We start from the raw sequence: 23,917 nt of genomic DNA, 5'->3' as shown, positions 1-23,917 counted from the left end.
CTCTTTCCAACTGAGCTATGCCGGGACACGATCCACAGCGCCGGCCGAACCCCTCTCGTAATGCTTTTACGGCCTTACTACCTGCATTTGAGACGATACAAGTCATATATGCAGGAGCGCATATTTAAATGACTTTGTGGCCATATTCAACATCAGTTTGTGACAACTGCTAACAGTTAATACATCACATATTCATTTTGTATGAGGGCTCGCCCAGCTCATTGAATACTACACGGCTACTATGAAGTAGCCAATATGAATTATTACTATTTAATACGAGAAAAATTCGTACCGGCCACAAAGTCATTTAAATATGAGCTCCTGCATACATGACGTGTATCGTCTCAAATGCAAGTAGTAAGGCCGTAAAAGCATTACGAGAGGGGTTCGGCCGGCGCTGTGGATCGTGTCCCTGCATAGCTCAGTTGGAAAGAGCGCTCAGCACGCAGAGCTGAGAGGTCCTGAGTTCGATTCCCTGTGCCGGTACGAATTTTTCTCGTATTAAATAGTAATAATACATATTGGCTACTTCATAGTTGCCGTGTAGTATTCAATGAGGTGGGCAAGACTTCATACAAAATGAATATGTGATGTATACTCTTCAATACTCATCAACAATGAACAATATGTTTTAATCATTTTATATTTTAAGTAACTTAAATGTCACAACTCCCATATTTCCGTAACTCTTCTTCCACAATGTGTGTGTACCCTAGTAACTTGATAGCTGCCATGCATGTCCTTTCATAATATAAAGCATAATTACAGACACACAATTAACTGATGATGATTTACTAACACCATAATGATGTTAAATGTACACGTCCACCCTCTTAGTTTTACTCACCTGATAACTTTTGCTCAACACTCTCAATTGTGTTCGTACATTAGGAATGTATCTCAGTTTGAAATCTTGACTTCTCTTCTGATTCAATTCTTCTTCATGTGTTGACGTCCCAAACTGTCCCTGTTTCTCTCTTTCCTTTATCAGTTCTTCATGCTTTGTCATAGCTTGCAGTTCTGATAAAGATCGAGCATATAACTTTTCTTCATGAGTCTGAAGCTGCAGAATCAGTTCATAAACTGTGCGTAATTGAGTTGCTAATTCCTGAAATTCACAATACCTCAAATGTAATAAAAAACAGTGACTACCATACAAGTGAAATGTGAAATTTAACGTACATGACAAAAGTTAGAAGCGATTGGGACCAAATTTTCAATATAAGCTGCATGATACATAACTACATTATTTACTAATTTTTCTCATTACTTTAAGTGTGAAGTTACAAGGATATTATAGGATTAATCATCCTAATTATACTACTAACAATTTTATCATTAAAAGAACCTTATATCACAGTCTACTATATACAGTCACGAAGCTTGGGATAATTTTTTTGCAAATCTCGTGATAGTTGCTAGCCGCTTGGAGCGCTGTGAGTACTAGGAACAATAGACTGTGCCACAGCCATCATGATCTAATACAGGTCGTAAGGCAGACCATGTGACTCGCTTAACCCGATCACGAAGGGCGGCGTTTCAACCATTTAAATTAGTTGGAATGCATAAACAGTAACATATGTTTCTCTAAAACGTAGTGTAATTCCATTAATAAAATTTAAAACAATGATGAGACACTTCAGACATAATTTACTTGCAAGTTAAGATGTAATATTATTTATGGTGTGAAAATTACTTTGTTCGTATGTGTAATACCTGCCTTTATTTCGATTAAATATTGCGAAATTCTTTTACATTCATTTATGCATGATTCAATAATGTTCAATTGCACCGCATGGATATTTAGATATGTTGAAATTATAGGTTATGTTTACTGTACCAGTTGGTCCTTTCTGTCTAAATTTAGTGATCTCCAATGCCTTGCCATTCATATGAAAATTATAGGTTATGTTTACTATATTTAACTTATATTCCTAAATCCCCAATCATAAATTATAATTACGCATAATGTCATGTATGATACCCTGGACATTCAATTTGTCTGTATTTTAATACTAAAATTGAGTACTGAATTATTGTATTTATCTACTACTCAAGAGATGAAGTAACACAATTGTAAGTACACTAATTTCATAGGAGTGGTATGGTAAATGTTTTGTCTAAAATTAAGTAGATGTGCTAAATTGAAATCACAATATAAATTCTTTTTTATTAAACCTCAAAATAGCTTCCATTCTAAACTTGAAATGTTGACACGAACAGATTATGTTAACATGTAAAATTCTCTTCACATTACAATAACACAGTTTTGTAATTATTTCTGCAACATATTATGCAACAAGAAGTAAACGGAACTTATAACACATTACACTAAATAAAGCTTAGCAAAGATAAGCAATAAAGTTATAATATAATATTTCACTGAGCTCCATACACTGAAATGGAAAACCTGAACAAACATTATGGCTTGGTCTAGATCGAAAACGCATTGACTGTGCTGTATTTCGCATTTTTGTGAAAATGCTATGTAAACTGTGAAATTTTCGTTATCAGTTGTAATAAATGTAAATGGCTAAAATACAATAATTTGAATAATAATATGGGACAAGGAGACGTTTGTAGTACTATAAATTGTAAGAAAAAATAGGTTAGCGTTATCCTTCTTCCGAAAGATCCAGGAAGGTGAGTTTATAGAATATAATATATATTTTATGAAAATAATATATAAACCTTATGTATTTCATATTTCAATAGTGGAAGGAAGGTGTTAATTTTTTCAAAAGAACACGATATCGAAAGTACAATACATTTTATGGTCTGCTAGGGAAAAAGTCTGTGATGAGGCAATAGTAGCGATCCTGGTGGTGAGCAACTATCTATGGATGCATATTTCAACTGTTTATGTTTGCATATTTAGTAAGTATTAAGCTTCGTGACTGTATATAATAGACTGTGCTTATATTGTAAGAGATCCAGCCAAAGTATATTAAAAAACAATTAAAAAAAATCACAAAATAAATCGACAGTATTGGAGAGATAGAATCAGACAGCGGGAAAAGAAGAAAAGTAGTTGATTCGAACACTGTTTCACTTATAGCAGCTGACTAATGCTAATAGGAAGAAAAATGGGACAGCTTATAATCTTGGGAATGATGATTGGAAGGACAGGAGTAAGTATGGGGATGGTCTCATATTGAGCAGATTAAAATTAACTATTGGTCAAGCCAAAAGTGTGAAAATCGGTGGTGTATGTGCTTTTGATAAAATCTATGTTATAATGTGTTGTGTTTTCTGTACAGGAAAGTACAGACTGAATACATTTAGTGTCGTGGTTTTATATTAAACAGATTAAAATTGTAAAATAGTACAAATTTTAACATGTAATATTAACATACTACATACTAATTTACTCTTGAGAATTTTTTGGCCGCAAAAGGGTATCTGTCGGATACAGGGGGGAGAGCCTTTAATCCTTCCCATTGAAGGCTTTAAGGAACCAACCTGGACAAATACCCAATGTCCCATCCCTACCTTCCCGTGGTGCAGCTGTTAGTAAGCATAATTTACAAGCTGAACTAAAGGGAGGGGCTACTCATCCATTAGCACTGGTCAGCTTGATGAGTGATGACTGAATTTGGTATAATTTTCCTCTATCCAATACCTAATTCCCTCTTTACCCTTTCCTATCCAGTCCTCTGACAGAACTCTTACTTTCTTCGACCCCGGTGGAATTAGAGCATTCGAGGCCTAGGGGTTCATTTCTCTTTCCTTCCTCCTCTTTCTACTTTTCTGTTCCTAGTGCTGACCTGCTATGGCACTAAAATCGTCCTCCAGTGGCTTAAGGAGGGAAAGCTGGTGATCAACAAGATCTCCCAGCTAGGTCCAATGGACCCATTGACCAACAGCAGGTGTGGTCCTCTAGACATTCTGGGGGTTGTGTGTGAATGAAGTAGCCACCAAAACGTTAAAATATGGTGTTCACTTAAATCGGCTACAACTTGCCATTTAACCTCAAAATCTGTGCTTCAGTGGCTAGTCATGATAATATCTTTGAAAAATATTGGACTGCAAGAGATCAAATGACTTTATTGTCAAATGCCTGGCATTAGAAAACAACAACAACAACAACTCTTGAGAATTATTTCCTGTAATTTAGCCTATTATGATGATCAATGATAACAAAACAAACCAGATATTTTATTATTCGATGATGGAAGCAGACATGAATAATATCAGGCATTTAGTTGCATAATCAGATACATCACTAAAACATAATTTTTCAGTATGAAGGAAAAACGTTTGCAAGGAACCAAGGATTTGCAACCATACTATTCTTTCATCATACAAATCCATGTGATGTATCTGGCTTTGGAGCATAACAGTGTTATAGCAGTTGTAGAATCATATGAAGATATGAAATATAACATTTTCGAAAAAAAAAAAAAAAAAAAAGTGATGCATCTGATTTTGCAACTACACACCTCATATATATTAACAACTTCCTTAAATATCAACAGTAAAAAAAAAAAAAAAAAAAAAAAAAGAGATAAATTATTTATATTTTAAGCCCTCTGTAAATTATTCCTTACATACAATAGTGCTCTCATTTTATGAGGAAACTAGATCACAGCAGAACTCCGGTGTACACTTTCATGCTTGTACTGGCAGGGAGCATGTTCCATTACTACCAGCAAATCAAAACGTTTAGCAACTACTGAATAAAATACCTAAGTCCATGCTAGATGATTACATGATTTTCTGTGATTTACTTCTAACCGCACCCGATTATCCCCAAGTTTATGTTCAGTTAAAACATGTCTTTTCCACTTTCTCTGTATATCACAAACTGAACCTGTTGCACGCCACTTTTTCAACAACTTCGAAATGCAAGATTTTACAGGAATGCAAGTACAGTAGAACCTCTATTATCCATGGTAATGAAGGGGATGGACTGAACAGTTGATCGAAAAAATCGGATAATCCGTACCATGAAAGATTTTGTTATTTCCACCATGGTCTTGTATTTAACTCGCTAGGTAGTAGATCAGAAGTTCACTAATTTAAGTCTGGTTGTCTACGACGGGTTTTTAAGGGACAAGGACTCCCTTTGTAATAACTGCCTCAGGAAGGATAGGAATAGTCTAAAGGAGGTCTCATGTTGTAGATTTATATAATTTTTTACACTTTATCCTTGTTTTTTTATTAAATCGCGCAGTTGTAACTCCAATCTCTTATTCTGATGCGAGATGAGCCACAGTTTCTCTTTCTCAAACCATTCAAATTATTTCCTTTTTTTTTTTTTTTTTTCGATACTTAGCACAACACGTTTTCTGTTAACATCCGTGGAAGACATTTTATATACAAGTTATATTATAGAACGGCACTTTGAACAGTAGACAATGTTGTGTAACGATAAAGGCTTGTAATAACTAGGGAGCGGATTTTTATGTGCTAAAAAATTTTAATATATTTATTTTTTATGTGCTAAAAAGTACGAAAATACTTGCTAAAAATAAAATTTTTTTTTTTTTTAAATATGACAAAAATACCTTACTTAGCTTGAAAAAAAATGTTACTAGGTACTCACCAACCACACTTGAGTGCTAGTAGTTGGCCGAGAATTGCAGTGAACAACAAAGGTCATCTCCAAATTCTCCATCACAAATGCATGCCCATTATCTCTGAACGACTTACACTGTGAAAACGATCTTTCCACATCACAGGACATCAGACGTGCATATTTAAAGAGAGGAATGTCACAAACACCTACACCGTCAATTTCACCTACAGGCACACTCTCCAATACTTGAGCAACTTTACACATTTTTTTATATCCACTGTTTTGCCGTGAACGCACATGTGAAGCAGCGGCAATGTGCTTGTTTCCAGACAAATGTTGGGTTACCTGAGAGCTCTGATCTGCACTTACTGATTTACCACATGGTTGGCAAAATAACACTTTTCTGTCGGTAGTAAAAATGTTTTTAAATTCACCTACATATTTCTCAAGATGCAATCTTAAGAGGCTAATATACACATGTCTTAACGTAAATAATGTTTCCAGCTACTGACTGACACTGTCGGAGAAAAGCTTCCTATAGCGACACCACCACATCTTCACTACACAGCTTATGCTCATGGCCCAATAACGGGGAGTCACAACAAGATATAGGCATGAGCGAGAGGCAAAAGATTTGTTTAAATTAAATAATGTTTATAACAAAGCTCTTATCTGTTGTGTTTCACAAACAAAGCACAGAATGAAATCATCTTCAGCAACAATAAACATTCCTAATTATGTGTTGCAAGAACTCTCCTTCTTGTCCATATTAATTTATTCTCATATAATAACACTGATATGCTGCCTGGCAGTCCTCAGAACTTGAGGCGATACTATTACAAAAATGCATCACGGATACATCACACAGCCCATAGAAACAGGAAGTAACCAAGAATTCTTAAAAAGATAACGTACTTCTGAGTGATATAATTTATTTTGTTTTAAAATATTTAAAAGTTCTTGTAAAAAAATTATATAAGTAAAAAGACTCCAAGATTTATGTGTTTATAATAGATTTCCTGAAAATATGTATTTACATAAATTTTTTGTGAAAATATATGTTTTTATGTGAAATAAAATTCGGGCTTTAAACTTGAAACTTGACATTCGGAATTTTTAACTTTGTTAATTGTGTTTTATCACACACAAGAAAAATATTTAATTACATAGGAACCCACTCCTTAGTAATGGCTGTCTCAGGAAAGATAGAAATAGTCTAAAGGAGGTCTCATGTTGTAGATTTACATAATTTTTTACACTTTATCCTTGTTTTTTTTTATTAAATCGCGCAGTTGTAACTCCAATCTCTTATTCTGATGTGAGATGAGCCACAGTTTCTCTTTCTCAAACCATTCAAATTATTTCCATTTTTTTCGATACTTAGCACAACACGTTTTCTGTTAACACCCGTGGAAGACATTTTATATACAAGTAGACAGTCGGATAATCCGCCAATCGGTTAATAGGATGACGGACAGTGGCGGCTCGTGATAAAATATTATGTGTGTTCACAATTTTGTGGTTCCAAAATCGAAGAGAATTTGAAATCGTACGTTTAGTCTAATATGAAATGTCATGATTCCAATGTTTCACTATCGAAAAAAAAAAAAAAAAAAAAAAAAAAACGTATATAAATTCAAAACAACATATAATAATAATAATAATAATAATAATAATAATAATAATAATGAAACTCAGTCTTTTTATTTCCAATTTTTCTTGGTAAGCCAGTTTACCCAGTTCTTTACTGTTCAAAATTCCTTGAACAGAGTTCATTGTTTACGTTTGTTAAAAATGAATACATACCACGGTCTCGTTATTTACAAATGCGCGTGTTCAGTAATATATTTTGATTCACAACACACTGATACATTATAGCCTATACCAGTACTGTAAACCCACTCGCATAGATTACTATAAATACATGCCAGTAAATATTATTCTTAAATATTATACACTGCCATACAGATACTTAAATTCATACCACCACCACAGTCAGCCAGCACGTGTTTGAAAGCCAAACTATGCTATTATGCCGACACTGAAGTATAGTAATTCACAAACTACACTCTCGTAGCAGCACTGTACACATATCCACATAAGTAAACGTTCCTACAGTCAGATGCTGACATCTACGGGCTATTAAATTTCCTCGAGATATAGCACGTGAACGATAGGCATCGATGCACCTGACATCTGTAGGATAGATACTCATCATGTTCACTTAACGCTTTGTGCTCTTGACGAGGCATAAGCGGCCAGCTAAAGACAATTTTCTCCCGCGCATGCGTGAAATTCCTGTAACCAACTCGAAAAGAGCACGGCTTGTACGTGAACGGATGTTGCCAAGTTTACATAAGTAGTTTATGCAAAATGCGGGAAGTTTAAAATACTCGATTCTGATATTATACATCCCCACTACGTCAATACGGTATCAAATAATAAAACTAGTCGTGCATTAATGGAAACAATGTGTTCACGTGCTCTTGTGCTCTTATTGACGCACCGCCACTGGTGACGGATAATCGGAGTTCTACTGTATCAAGATATTTACGAGCAATCTCCGAACACATCTTCCATAGTTATCTTTTTTTCATATAACATTCCACCAAATAAATTCGCTGTTCAACCATATACTTCATTTTCCAATAGATTACTTATACTTAATACACAAGCAACAGTCACACACACATTTCGGTACAATTCTCAGAAGCAACTAACTGCTGGGATGTTTCATAAAACTGCTTCCCACACTGCGGTCAGGAGAGCAGAAAGTCGGCCAGTGGCAGAATGATACCGAGTTTTCTCATAAAATAAGAGCACTGTATATATTCTACTTACTCGTGAATTCTCATCTAACAAAGCCCCTGCTTTCACAGTAAGCAGGAAGTTCTCATGTGCAGCAATAATGTCATCCAGTGATTCTGCCTGCTGCACTTGCTTGATGAGAACATCCCATGAGCATTCCAATACTTCAAACAGAATGTAATATTGCATTTGATGGATGAAGTGAACCATTTCTGATGTCAGCAAATGCGCCTGTTGTAGTATTGGTCTCAGTTCTGAAATACAAATTAATCAGTACTGATTAACAATTTTTACGGATACAGTACAACATCACTAATTCAAACCAAAATTCTGAAATGGGAAAAGTTCTCAAGTTTCCGAACTTAAAACATGTAAAGAAGGAAAAAATACAACATTTGGCAAGGAAAAATGGTTTTCTTGTGTTTTTTTTTTTTTAAAGATCAATATTCAAAACTGTTCTTCAGAAACAAAATTACAATTATAAGGAAGAATAGTTATTTATGGTACTTGTGAGGTAAGTGCATCTTTATTGCGCGAGTGGAAAGATTTAAGCACGAGGCGTCAGCCGACTGCTTAAATTACACGAGCACAATAAAGATCACGCTCACACGTACCATACCTAATTTTATCCATCACCATAACGAAAAATTCTGTTTTATAAAAGAAAATATGTTGAAAATAAGTCCTCATATAATCACATATCATGGCATGGATTTTAGAATCGATACGTGTACTAGGTAGGTCATGATGTAGGAGGCCATGATTAGTGAAGAACGGTATCTATGGCATTGGAAAAATAACAAATTATAATTAATCTTCTATGCCACATCAATAAAGTTAGGAATGCAGTTATATTGTCAGACTCCAAAGCAGCTATTCTATCAATAGTCTCTAAACACACACCTTCATCTCAAACAGCAGAAATAACTAACATGCTCTCTCAATTAATATCACTCAATAAAAGAATTGTATTCCAAAGGATACCATCCCATTGTGGAATCCTGGGAAACGAGAATGCGGATGCTTTAGCAAAGAAGGGCAGCACTGCTACTTACAGACCTGTTACTAAATCTACGTATTACTCTGTGAAAAGATTGATTAAATCTACATACTTAGACTTCAACAAACAAAATTTGATAACACAATCCCAAGGGAAAAAATGGAACTCTGTGCATCAAAATCCACAGTTAATTCCCGATTTACCACGAAAATCGTCTGTAGCTGCATTTAGATTGGCAACAGGCCATGATTGTTTGGCCAAACACCTGCATAGAATTGGAATATATCAGTCCTCTAACTGCCCACTGTGCAACTCAAACCAAGAAATGGATTCGGAACACCTCAAAATCTATGCTTCAGTGGCTGACCATGATAATATCTTTGAAAAATATTGGAGTGCAAGAGGTCAAATGACTTTATTGTCAAACGCCTGGCATTAGAAAACAACAACATACCTGGAAGTTTGCGCAGCAACTTGGCTGATGTGATTTGTCGTTTCCACATTCCAGACAAGATCCATTCCATACGTTTAGCTCTCCATAAAGCATTGAACAGCATGAGGTAAGCAGTGGAGTTTTGAGCGAATATCTAGAACAATAAAGTATTATCAATAATAATAAAAAAATAAATAAATAACAAATAAAAACAAAATCATTTTCACAGACTATTACACTCTTACTACGTCATACTACTTTTGACCAATAAAACGGTACGAAAGGACGTATTTCAACCAATCATGGCTGCTTATCGCACAATTTTATCGCGTCCCTAGCATTTGTTTAATTTTATCGCGTCCCTAGCATTTGTTTCTTTGTTTGCCAACATTTGAAACTGCACTGGTCTGGACGTCAAAAAAAAAAAAATATATATATATATAAGTTATATAAAATTACAAACCACTCCAGTCGATGCACAGCAGTTTCAAATATGACTCGCATTGGCATTCAAGAACAAGAATTATAAAAATCACTGATCACTATGCATCTTCTGAAATCCGATTTACAAATAAATGAAGAGCACCATTCGGAAATCCTGAATAAGTTGAATACACCATGTAGGCCTAAATCAACGAGTTCCACTTCTATTACGCACACATCCAATATAACATCAATTGAACCACCAACCACATTCAAATTTGAAAATTGTACATTCAATAATTATTCCTTTTAAAATTATTCATGTTTATTTTTTTATGTCATCGTCGTTAATTAAAACTTTTCTAACACTTGTGTACAGTATATTAGTTAGGTTATGTTATAGCTTCTGCTATAATATTATTATCATATTATGATATTATCATATTATGGTATTATGATATTATGGATAGTCACATATCAGAGATTGTTTAATATTAAGATTTATTGAAAATCATCTGTCAAGTGACGTTGATTAGTGGGATTCGGATAATTGAAGTGAAATGTTGCATTTTAATAAAAATGAAACTGAATCAACAAAGCCTTCTTGACTAGTAACATTGCCATCGTGTGTAATAGATTGAGAACTTCTCGACGAGAAGGCATTGCTCACTACTGCCATTTAGCATGCATCTAGCGTAATATTTGTAATGTTGAGATGGTACAATAATACATTTGAAGACAGTTGTATTTTCGTAAGTCAATTAATATTTTATTGTATTGGAGTACTTCGTTACTTCTAATCTTTATATACTTTCTTCTAATCGTATAATAGTCAATTAAATCCCACTCGAGTTTTGATTTTCTCTAGATAAATCTGCTTGTGTTCCACTCGCAGATTTATCGATAAAATCAAAATGTCTAGTGAGATTACTGTTGATAAAATTTTAACATATAAAATACAGACTTGATATTACCGTTCCAATTGGTCCATCTACATGGTAATCCAGACTGAATACATCCCATCCAGTGTCACCTGGGGACTGCTCTAACAATCGGACATCAAGTCGATTCAAAATATCTGCATCTTCATACTGTGCATTGGTTGCTCTTATTGCTGATTCCAAAATACCAGAAAGGTTATGTGGATACAGGAGAGTGGCTGATTTAGCCAGTTCAGGCCTGAATGTGTAAAAAAAACTACATATTAATAACATATTCAGCCGAACTAACGACAGGTGTTTACTTATTAGCACATAATTTAGCAAGTTCATTATTAAAATTATTTTTCTTGTACTATGTTTCGAGGACTGACATTAACAATGAGTCTACACATATTTCACATTAAGTTTGACTGAACAGTTCTTAGACTAGAGCCACTACTGTTTACTAGTTAGAGGATTTAAGGGGGCTGAGAAAAAGCTACCTTGTTTTCTTCTTGAATATTTCAGAAAAGTTTACCACTCTGCCTTTACTTGGTGGAGAGTTGCAGTCTGTTTAGTGAGGATATGTTAAGAGCTGTAGGCTGATTATTGTGCATGTAAATGTGGATGAAAAACTGGAATGCATTTGCATAAAATTTTGCTTTAAAACAGGAAAATCAGTTTCAGAGACATATAGGGTCGATTTCTGAAACACGGACGAAATCGCCGTTCCGAACCTCAGCTTTTAAACAGCGATCAAGGTCTGAATCCTTATGCGATTTCTAAAACGAAGTCGAGACGCGGCTTGAGAAGAAACCGAAGTGTGTGGGTTTTATATATGGCAACGCAGCTTTGAATCGATTTTTATTCATGTAATCAGTCTGTATTAGAAAGAAATGAACATCAGGATTAATGTTTTTATTGAATTGCAGTAAGTCTCATTCTTTTGTTCTCAGCTAAGGTATTGTTATATTTACTAATTTACAGAATATAATTATGTTTGTTTAAAATACCAGCAGTACTTAGCATTTAATAGGGAACGGATTTTTAGATACCAAAATGATATTGCCCAAATAATTAGCACAAATCGAGAGTTTATATTGTAGTTTATCATTTGTTCATAACTGGTACCAACATTAACTATCTGAAAACCCGGTTCTAAGGGGTTAATACCTAAATATTAACTGGATTAAAATTCAATTGGACCTAAAATGTACTATGGTTCTATTTGCACATATAATAGGCTAGTATTACGAGGAAAGCTCCAGTAGCATAAAACTTAAAATAAGAAGACAAAATCACGTTAGCTTCATATTCTTATAAGCCCACATCAATTTCGAGTATTAAATAAATTATCCAAAACTACTGTAAAGACTAAGAATTAAATTATTTCGTGTTATAGACATAAAACTATTATTATTATTATTATTATTATTATTATTATTATTATTATTATAAAATATTATATGCTACTTCCTTGAAAGCAACAAGAAGGTGTACAAAATTGTCAACCTGCCACCTCTTGCATTTCGTTGCAGATTATTATTTAGCGTTCTTGCTAAATTTTGCGTTAATTCCTTCGAAAATCGAAATATTCGTCTGAAATTATCTTCGTTATATAGTTACAAAGGATTATTCCTGTCTCCCATCACTCTAATCTGGGGATTTAATACGCGTAGACACAAATTTTCCTTTGATAATCATCCAGGTGATCTACTGCCTCCATCTTGTATACATGAAGCCTGGTTTTAAACCTATCCCAGCCGTGGTCTCTGCTTCAGACTATGGTTTCGAGCCATGGCTCAGAAAAATGAAAAAGACCTCGTTTTATAAATCCAAACGCGGTTTAAAGCCGTGGCCGGGGTCTAGACCTCGTTTTAGAAATAGACCCATATACTTTTAGAAACAGGTTTCGGAGATAAGTGTGTATGCATTGAACAATAATAGCAGTGGCAGGATTGAATAAAACAGAGGAAGGTGTATTGTGCAACCATCGTCAAAAAACTCATATCTTTCGTTATCAATTCATGTTCATTTCACATTTACAAGGGCAATGCTATAAAAGTAAAAAGATCTACAGTTATAGTACATCATTCTTATAGGGAGTGAAAGATACAAGTACTACCTATTAGGGAGGAAGAGGAAGAAAGGCTGTCTACTTAACACGAAGCCCATCTTGATAACAATGTATTAAAATGAATACTACAATGTATCCAGTAGTAGTAATAGTGGCAATGGGAGCATAATAGTGAAATAATGATAATCTTTATATTAAATTGCACACAACAAGAGGAGGAGGGATATGATAAGGATACTAACTCCAAGAGTTCCATGAGATGACGAATGAAATCCCCTTGCCCAAGAAGCAGGTAGCGCCTCAATGCTTGAAGATGGTCCAGAAATTTGTACTGTCCTGTTAGAACATCGAGTACACGACGTGATGTTTCTAAATATGCTGTATCCATCATTGACTGAAGATCTCCTTCACGGTCAGCCATGAACAGAGCTTCAACTGAAAGGAAAGTAACAAGCACAGGAAAGAAATGTGAAAATACTTACACAGTACTACTTTGGTAAACACAAACTATAAATTAACTGCTAATGAACCATGTTAATTTTTTATACAACGGAGCTTCGACTATTGTCGTTTTCATCTATTATCATTTAGCATGTTTGAAAAATAATTCCTCATCTGCCAGATTGCTTCCTTATCTCCTCGTTCTGATTCATTTTCCAGGAATCTAGATCGCTTTTCCATGCATCGAAATGTTTTACCTTTATCAGTAGAAGTAATATTCTCTGTCATCTTCTAAATATTAATAATAAACATGTTTTTTTTTTATCCAATGCCACCAGGCTGTCTTGTGATTCAGTTACCTATTCACAACACACAAAGAGGCTTTCAAATAAGAATAATGACTGTGATGCACTGTAGATATCAGTGCCGGCTCCTGCATATTTCTTAAGAGGAGGAAAGAAGTTAACAACACGAAATGACACCTTCTTGAATGAAACATGCTACAAATTAGCCTACATGCATACATGTAAGACCAGGTAGTGTTGGGGTTCGCCTTCCCTTCTGTATAGCAATAATCTGTTCTTGTAAACCGAGTTTCCTAAATTGTTCAAAATATATTATGTTTTCACTTCCATTCATTGTTGAATAATTGCGCAAATTAACAATTACAAGGAAATTCACAACCTCGTAGCATTTTTCGAGCACACTAAAGCATCACATGTGTTGGAAAAGACTAGCTACTAACTCTTAACCGGAACCGTTTTATGGAAATGGAAATGGGAAATAATGAGGAAAGCGAGAACACTGCACCCACCCACGTGGTCTGTGTTGCCACATGTACATTTTACAAGTTCAGTATCACATGCTTTTGAAGAATGTCAGTTCTTGTAAAGTCATACTATCATTATTGTTCAAAGCTGCCGGTGGCCGATTAATTTTTTATGTTAAAAATGATGTAGTTTGGAGTACCTACTTTCAGTTTCAAATATATTTGTACAAAACTGACAACTTGGCTGTTGCCCTGTCTAGTAAACAATGAATAGAAGTGAATTTCAGGGGCCAACTACGTAGAACTACTGCGACTTTAACTTTCAAATACCCACGAAAGTTTCAAACCATGAATAGTAGCCTATATAAAGTGCCATGAATAATATTTTGATTTATAATTAAAAAAGAGTTTACATGATGTCTTTCGTAGCATTGCGTTAAAACTGTTTTTGTTGTGTCTCCTCCTAGATGTGTTATAGTCCGGTTGAATGCAACATTGTTAGGTGGCAGCGATAGCGAGCTTGCTGAACGACCAGTCAGTTTCTATTTCCCGCCCATGCGCTGATTCAGAGGAGGATCTCCTCCCTCTCCGTTCATTTACTTGCTTTAAAACTTTGCTTCTTTCTCTGACCTCTAGTGCACTGTTGTCTATGTGTGTTAACTGCAGTAGAGGAGGAATGGAGTGCCTTTCCTCAACACTGACAATCTCGCATCTTTCTCACAGTTTTCTACAGCACATGAGCGCGCGTCGTTTAAAACTGGATCAACCGAGTTTTTCTTATAGTTGTGAACTTAAAAATTATCGGATCTTCCTCGAATTTCAAGGCACATATTTTATTTGGTATTTACTTTCAAAAGAAAAAAATGTGAGGAGGACGTTCCTCCCTTCCCTCCCCCGAGGAACGGCAACTGGTAGATATAGATAGAGACAAACCAACTATTGCATGCCTAACAAAGAAAGTCAGGGTACCACTAACTCAATAAAAAAAAAATAGATAAGGCAAGTTTTGCTTTTATGATGAAATAAATGACAATAGAGATAATGTAAACAGTATAATTCTACTTACCGCTGGTGCACTCAAGAGCATGTTTCAGCAATTCTCTGCCTTTAACAGGGGTGTGATCTTGACATATTTCTCTAAGGAAATTAATACTTTTTCCTGTTGCAAGGATTTTCTTTGCTTGGGCTAGTGGAATGAAACTTGGAACCATTGACTCCCTGAAATAACAGCACAGTTTCAATACTGATGACTAGGGTCTGGATTTGTATGTAAAAAAGTCCCCCTCCCCCCCAATTCGTACATTCCTAAAACAAAGTTTGGAGATCAGATAAACGCAAATTCCAAATTTTATTTTACACAAAAAACATATATTTCACAACAAAAAGTTATGTGAGTAAATATTTTCGATATTTTCTTCATAAATACCATATTTTAGTGCTTTTCCTCATTCTCTTTTAACATTTTACAACAAAAATTTGTATCTCGAAAGAATTCAATACAAATGCTTAATTTCTGCTTGAGGTGAGAATGATTCACTTGCACATGCTTAACTGGGGAAGAACAGAATTCAATCTTGAGATTACATCATACAGTAACCTCTATGTTAATGTGTGTGTGTGTCTTTTTCTACTTCTGTAAACAGTGACTTAATGCAGTGAGTCAGATATGTTTGTTAGAATCAGATCACTGGATTGGTTTATTTTGTGAAGTGTAGCTGAAGTGAATTATGGAAATCATTTTGAAGCATTTACACTGTAGTAAGTAAACTGGACAAAAACGATGCCTCTGCAATTGAGATTATTCAGAATTTAATACGTGATATAATTTTAAAATGTGACTTGGCCTTCATATCTGCTAATTTCGGTTTCTTGATTCACCTAATAAAGAAACTAGAAACTTCTGTAGATTTACTGAATAATTCAGTTAAAGAAATACAGTATGTTGAAAGGCAATTTAACACTATCTCAGATTCGAAAATAGAAGTTCCAAGAAAAAAATTTAAGGGTATGTTTGAGAAAAATAATGGCTACCAAAGTCGCTCAAGTTTTGGAAGGCTAAAACATAAGTAAACTTGATCGTGTGTGTTAGTGATATACCCCTCTTCAAATATGCAAGATTAACATCGTGTGATGTAGAACGTTCCTTTTCTCAATGTAAGGCATTATTCTCGGATAACAGTCAAGGATTTATGAGAAACAAACTGCACTGCAACTCCAGTCAGCATTTTACCTCTCATGTTTAGCTGCAATTGGTGAGTTGCAATATAATTTTTTCTAGTAAGTTACGAACATTCTGATGTTTTTGTTTTCATTTTCAGAAAATATTTTTTTTTAGTTTTAGCACATATTTTTCAAATTTTTAGCACATAAAATATTTTTAAGTTATTTTTTTTTATTGGGTTATTTTACGACGCTGTATCAACATCTAGGTTATTTAGCGTCTGAATGATATGAAGGTGATAATGCCGGCGAAATGAGTCCGGGGTCCAGCACCAAAAGTTACCCAGCATTTCCTCGTACTGGGTTGAGGGAAAACCCCGGAAAAAACCTCAACCAGGTAACTTGCCCCGACCGGGATTCGAACCCGGGCCACCTGGTTTCGCAGCCAGACGCGCTGACCGTTACTCCATAGGTGTGGACTTAAGTTTTTATCATATAAAAAAAAAATCTTCAGAAGATTGGAGAGTTAAATTCCGTCCCTGATCACATATATCAGATTGGCCGTTTCCTTGTTACGAAATGGTAACATAAAATGAGAACAACCACCAGAACCTCCACTGTCAAAAAGCATTTTCTGGTAATGACTGCTAAATGGAAGTATAGTTGCTCCTTGCAATTCCATAAGGGTTATAACATGACTTCTTTTGCAGTCACTAGGGGGCAAGATAGTGAAACTGACAAAAGTTGTTGACTGTAAAGTTATTAGACTGATCAATCTGTTATACATGCGATCAGAGATTCTGTATAATAACTAACTTGAAGTCTGTTATGGTCTAAACAAAATATAATGCCATCAGCATCTCAGAGACAATTACACAAAACACAGGAGCACTCACAGAACACGATATTTCTCATGCCACAGCAGGTCACCTTTCACCTCTAGATCAGCAGCAATAAAGAATTCACCATGAGGATCTTCTAGTTCTCCATCGAGAATCCATCGACTTAGCATCACATACATTGGTTTACACACCTGCAAAAAGTTAGCAAAACAAATGTGTGATTATAGCAAGAAATTTATTTTACGATACTTTGGAACGGCTGTAGTGATCCACAGGTAAGTTCAGTGAGACCCAGCGAACATCCCTGGTGTTTCTGATAGCCATTAGCAGCAGAATCCCTTCGCTACAGCTGCTGTTTGCATATTATATCGAGATAATTTCATTTTTTCATATACACCTGAAAACTTCGGGTCCTATTATATTCGAGATCATAATAAGATTCAGGTCAATATGGTATACAAGTTTATATTTGCCACAGAAAACCTTACTGGAGCTGGAGTTACATGTACACATTTTTCCTTTTATCATTCTGTTGGCAGAGACACAACAAATCATGATGGTGAAATAGAGGCTATAGACATTGCTCTCCGACAATTATTAAATCTTCCCTTAAATAAATATAAAAAGACAGTAATTCTTTCAGATTCTAAAGCTGCAATTCAGGGAATATGTTCAAATGCTACAAAGAAGTCAACAAAAATAAGGGAATGCTATAAAATGTTAACACAACTCCAAAAAGTTAATAAGATTGTCCATCTCCAATGGATTCCAGCACACTGTGGAGTCATGGGGAATGAAACCGCAGACACACTTGCCAAGAAAGGCACAACAATAAAACAAAAATCTAAATTTAATTTCTCATATTCCTCAATAAAACGCTTGATCACTACAAAATTTTCTCATTCATACCTACAAGAAATAGAATCAAACGCTAAAGACAAAAAATGGATTACACTACTTTCCAACCCAGATATAATCCCCCAGAGACCAAGGAAAACAGCAGTTGCAGCCTTCAGACTATTGACAAATCATGACTGTCTAGCAAGTCATCTCTACAGAATAGGTATCTCAGCTTCACCCATATGTGTCCTGTGTAACGATCCAGCAGAAATGAATGAAGATCACTTGAAGACCTGTGAAGCATTAAGATCAGAAGAAACTACAGTTCAAAAGTATTGGAAAGCACGACTGCTAATGGCTTCATTGCCAGATGCAAGGCATTAGACAACAACAACAACAACAACAACATATTTGCCTCTGGGTTGTTTCTATGAATGTGGACACAAAATCGATCAATGTAATATGCTGAAGTGCTAAGATTATTTACTTTGCTCTCTCTAGAGGAAAAAAAAAAGAAAAAGAACATACATGTGCATAAAACTTACTGCTCCTAGAAGATTTTTCACAGTTTCTCGGATTACTGGATTCCCATGTTGTAAGAATCCATGAACACATGATGCCAAAGCTCCACCCCTCTTATCTTTACACGCATCTGCCACTGCAGCTAGACATTTCATTCGTCCCAGAGGATCCAGAGTCCACACAGCTAGCCTGCAAAGCGTGAGGCCTTCTTTATGGCACTGAGGTTGCTCTTCACTGAGAGGGGAGTCCACAGACGTGTCCATCTGTTGCTTGATCTGCACATGTACAACGTAATATATTTCATTACACTCAATCACAACTTTCCATTCAACCAATATCCGCTTGATCACTAGAGACACTCAAATTTCGCCACTCGCGAATATTTAAAAACATTGCAAAATGATGGGAAACGTGTTTTTATGTAATTTGTAACATATTTACGTGTATATCGACACATCAAGTACCCGCGAATTTTTTAAAACTTACCTCTCTCTATCAGCGAATTTCTACTTTTACTCGAGAAATGTAACAGTATCTAGCAAAAAATCGTAAATTAAAGCAGTTTCCCCCCCCCCCAACATTCAGCAATTTATTAACGCCATTATGGATAAAATGCCACACTGACCCAAGCAAATTAGCGCTAACTGTTCCTTTGGTGATGTAACGATGATATCCGTGAATACCCATGTTTTAACTGACTGGAGAACAAATCTTAGCATAACTCTTGTCATCTTATAACTATGAAAGTAAAAGTTTGTTAGTGTAGTATATTACATATTACGATGTACCAAAGTACATATGATATTTCCATGCAGAAATTCTGCGTCTTCATATGATGAAGAAAGAATGGAAGGGAGAAAAATTCTCTCTCTGACACCGGGATTTGAACCTGGGTTCAGCTTTACATGCTGATGCTCTATCCACTAAGCCACACCGGATTCCCATTCCAATGCCAGACAGAATCCTTTCAATTTAAGTTTCACTGCTTAGGTTCCCTCTAGTGGCCAACCCTCATGCGCTGCGTCATTCACAGATGTGTGACAGTGGTACAATGTACCCACAGTATGCAGAGATGCACTCATTACTAGTGACTAAGCGGCTGGGATCCAATGGAATAAGCGCCATCTTAAATCACATTAAGTGATTATTTTTCGCATATCATATATTACGATGTACCGAAGTACATATGATATTTCCATGCAGAAATTCTGCGTCATCATATGATGAAGAATAGAGTGACAGCACATAGAGCTGAAAACCCGGGTTCAAATCCTGGTGCCAGAGAAAATTTTTCTCCGTTCCACTCTTTCTTCATTGTTAATGTAGGCTTATAATTTTTGTTTGTAATAATTAGTGATTAGGTTAAACATACATTTAGTTTTTTATTGTTATTCTATACCTGAATTAAAATTAAATAGAGTTTGTCCTTCTATTCATTAAACTAGTATTCCCCCCCCCCCCCCCCCCGCATACTAATAAAACTGTAAACAGTACCTGTTGCCATACTAAGGTGTTCTAATTCAAGTATAGATGACCACAGAACCCAAAAATTTTCCTTTTTTACCCAAGAATTTAATTATTTTATTAAAAAATTTTTGCCTTTGTCACTCAAGAAATTTAGGCGATTTTATTCAAGAAATTTGAGGGTCCCCATTGATCATATCCATGTACTACTTAACAACACAATAATTAAGAAACTAGAATCCACAAAATTTTGAAGTGTATTCACAGATCCCAATCTGATTTGGAACAGTCATATACAACATCTATCAGAGAAGTTAAGCCATTTATCTTATGCTTTTAGAGTATATTGTTTTAAAGGTATTAATATTTAATATCTCTTGCATACATCTAATAGCAAAACATGTTGCATGCTGAATTTAGTTTGGGGGTAATTTCTTTAATATGAGTGCTGAACAAATAGCGTGGATGTACCTATGCAGATTAGTCTTACAAGATATGTAGTACACATCTCCTTGGATAAAGGAATGCAGGCTGCTCAAGTAAAATAAGCAGCAATAATACATCAATCAATCTTCTTAATGTATCCAGCTGTTTGCTGACAACATATAGTCCACTATAGTCTATTCAGTTGTTTTTCACGAGAAATGAGGGGTATTTTGATCGGTGTTCATTATAGATGCCTGTTGCTAGTAGCCAGAGTTGGAGTGTAGTCAATATATACTGCAGGACTGTGTCTTCTGCAACTGGTACTGATGATTTTAATTTACTTCTTTTGTGGTTTATGGATGGACAGTATACAAGAATGTGTTCCAGATCTTCATCATGATTATTACACCACAGACAAGTAGGATTATCAAAAATGTGAAATCGGTGTAGGTACAATTGAGTGACAATGTGACCTGTTCTGGCTCTTGTTGAATATGTCTGGGCAAGTTTTTGTATATTTTCAGGTTATTTGGTTTCTTTTGAAACAGACTGTAAAATTTTTCCTTTGTCAGAAGAGAGCCACTTGTTGATTCATAGGTTTGTAAAATGAGACTTTACTGAAGCAAAAGCAATGGATAGAGATATCACTTGAAGAGGTCTTGGTTGCAAATATGTTGCCTGTTTTGCAATATTATCGACTTTCTCGTTTCCAGGTATACCACAATGACTAGGTATCCATTGAAATGTTATTTCCTTTTGGAGTTCTTTTAGTTTACTTAGTTGTTTCTGAATTGGAATAATTCTATGTGCACATAGGTTTGGTACATATTTAATATTATAATATTAAATATAGCCCCCTTGGAGTCAGTAAGTATGCAAATAGATTTTTCAGAAATTTGAGTAACACACTGAAGAGCAGCATCAATAGTGTCAATTCAGTGTCAAGACTGGAGGAGGATGAACATGGAATGAAATAACTTTCTTGATATTTTGGAATATAATACCCTGCTCCTGATGTCCCATTATTAGGATTTAGAGATCCATCTGTATAAATTTGAAGGTGATCCTTATATGTGCTGCAGAGTAGTTCCATGGCATCTAACTTAAGATTGTATGGAGGATCATTTTTGGAATGATTTCCTGGAATTTGTATGCTTTGTCCTGGAATCACCCATTTCCATGGAGGAATTTCGTTCACACAGCAATAATCCATAGCATTCATATTTACTATATATATATATATTTCTTTTTTTGGTAGGTTATTTTACGACGCTTTATCAACATCTTAGGTTATTTAGCGTCTGAATGAGATGAAGGTGATAATGCCAGTGAAATGAGTCCGGGGTCCAGCACCGAAAGTTACCCAGCATTTGCTCATATTGGGTTGAGGGAAAACCCCGGAAAAAACCTCAACCAGGTAACCTGTCCCGACTGGGAATCGAACCCGGGCCACCTGGTTTCACAGCCAGACGTGCTAACCGTTACTCCACAGCTGTGGACTATTTACTATATGATCAGAACAGACTTCCAAGTTAACCCTGATGAAGATGGTTGAATATGAGACAGAGATAGGGAATTCATGGTCACTGATGTAAAATGTCTATGATATAAGGCATTAAAGTAAAAGAGAAAAATGAATGTTGAATTCGTATAGGAATTCAAATGTCTGCAGAAACAATGTAAAACAAAGAAGTTCAATTGAGTTTAATTAAGATTTAGAGTAAATGAGAATCTAACCTGTGACTGAAGGACAGCCACCAAGCGGTAATACTCAGTCAGTTCTTCTCTCAAAGCCGCAACAAGGCTTTGACCAATGAGTCCAAGATTTTTGGAAGCTGCAGCATTTTCACAATGTTGCTTCACTTGATTATGCAACCATCCAAGCTCTGCCAGCCGTAAAACATACCGGCGAACAGAGCGTTTCACTCTTACCTACAACAAGCAAATTGTGAAGTGCATACAAAATTTGACATTTCGTTACCTCAGAACAACAGAGGGATATCTTGCAAAAATCATATTTTAAATAATGAGGATTAAAATTGCTATTGAACATCGAGTGCAAACTTTTGATTTAATATGAAGCTAAAACAACAAGAAACTTTATTTACATATTACACTCTATGTTCAATAGCAATTTTTATCCTCATTTAAAATATGATTTTTGCAAGATATCCCACGTTGTTCTGAGGTAGCAATTTATGCATTTTACAAAATGAAACGAAGTCACTTGGTGTGGGAAGCGATTAGTGATTACTGACATAAATAACAGTTAATATACGAAAATAAAATTGAAACATTTGAAATTAAAAAAAAAATTACAAATAAAATGTATGTCACTGTATCACACAGACATTTTTATTTAGTAATATATAAAGAAGTCCCGCGCCGTGGCGTCACGGTCTAAGGCATCCCGCCTAGGACTCGCGTTACGGAATGCGCGCTGGTTCGAGTCTTCATGAGGGAAGAAATTTTCTCATGAAATTTCGGCCAGTGTATGGGACCGGTGCCCACCCAGCATCGTGATGCACTTGGGGAGCTACGATAGGTAGCGAAATCCGGTTGCGAGTACCAGCTATAACAGCTGGGGGGATCATCGTGCTAACCACATATCTCCTTTCTGGTTGGATGATCGTCCACCTCTGCTTCGGCATGTGGGCGTGAGGCCAGCAGCCGGCTGGTCGGTCTAGGCCCTTCACGGGCTGTAGTCCCACGGATTTTTTTAATATATAAAGAAAGCTTATTTTGACATATTTGCTTCATGTAAGAAAATATACGGTAAATGATAAGTTATGATTCACATACCTTTGGATCAAGCTTGTAACCTTGACTAACTGGACTCAACTTGAGAAATTTTCCGTTGATTCCTTGAAATGAGTATATTAACTCCTGCAGGAGCTGAGATTCTGAAACTTCACTGGCAACTAAATCACAAAAATAAATTAAGGTCTTAAAATTTTTGCAAAAGAATTTGAATTGAAATTAAACACACGTACAGCTGTAAAAAGAAAAAAGTGACCGCTCTCTAGAAGCTAAGTTCCCATTGGGTATCTTTGCTACAATTCAGAGACAGACGATGTTACATGTTGTTGGACCATGTGGCCTGATATCCACAGTTATAATTGAAGTGTTCTGTATGTCACTATTGTAGCATAGTGGCAGGCTAGTATTCATGAGGTCGTGCATTCGAACACAGCATAGTGCTTTTTACGTTTTTTTTTTTTTTTTAAAGAGAGAAAATATAATTACTGCTGTCTCTTTTATGACTGATTTA

General features: G+C 35.5%; 1 protein-coding gene across 1 annotated transcript in view; it reads right to left on the bottom strand.

Annotated features, from left to right (window-relative positions):
- LOC138703649 (gamma-tubulin complex component 3-like) overlaps positions 1-23,917 on the bottom strand; it is a 71,789-nt gene that overhangs the window by 21,980 nt on the left and 25,892 nt on the right. The window contains exons 6-15 of the mRNA XM_069831710.1: positions 23,449-23,567; positions 22,384-22,578; positions 18,780-19,031; positions 17,449-17,585; positions 15,459-15,610; positions 13,425-13,617; positions 11,160-11,364; positions 9,784-9,916; positions 8,363-8,583; positions 848-1,108 (exon numbers count right to left, since the gene is read on the bottom strand). Coding sequence (XP_069687811.1) covers positions 848-1,108; positions 8,363-8,583; positions 9,784-9,916; positions 11,160-11,364; positions 13,425-13,617; positions 15,459-15,610; positions 17,449-17,585; positions 18,780-19,031; positions 22,384-22,578; positions 23,449-23,567 — 1,868 coding nt within the window. The remainder of the gene's footprint in view (positions 1-847; positions 1,109-8,362; positions 8,584-9,783; positions 9,917-11,159; positions 11,365-13,424; positions 13,618-15,458; positions 15,611-17,448; positions 17,586-18,779; positions 19,032-22,383; positions 22,579-23,448; positions 23,568-23,917) is intronic.

Source organism: Periplaneta americana, chromosome 7 (assembly GCF_040183065.1).
Source record: "Periplaneta americana isolate PAMFEO1 chromosome 7, P.americana_PAMFEO1_priV1, whole genome shotgun sequence".
In the NCBI taxonomy this organism is placed as follows: Eukaryota; Metazoa; Arthropoda; class Insecta; order Blattodea; family Blattidae; genus Periplaneta; species Periplaneta americana.
The sequence above is the reverse complement of the archived record's forward strand: the minus strand, read 5'-3'. Positions and strand labels throughout refer to the sequence as shown.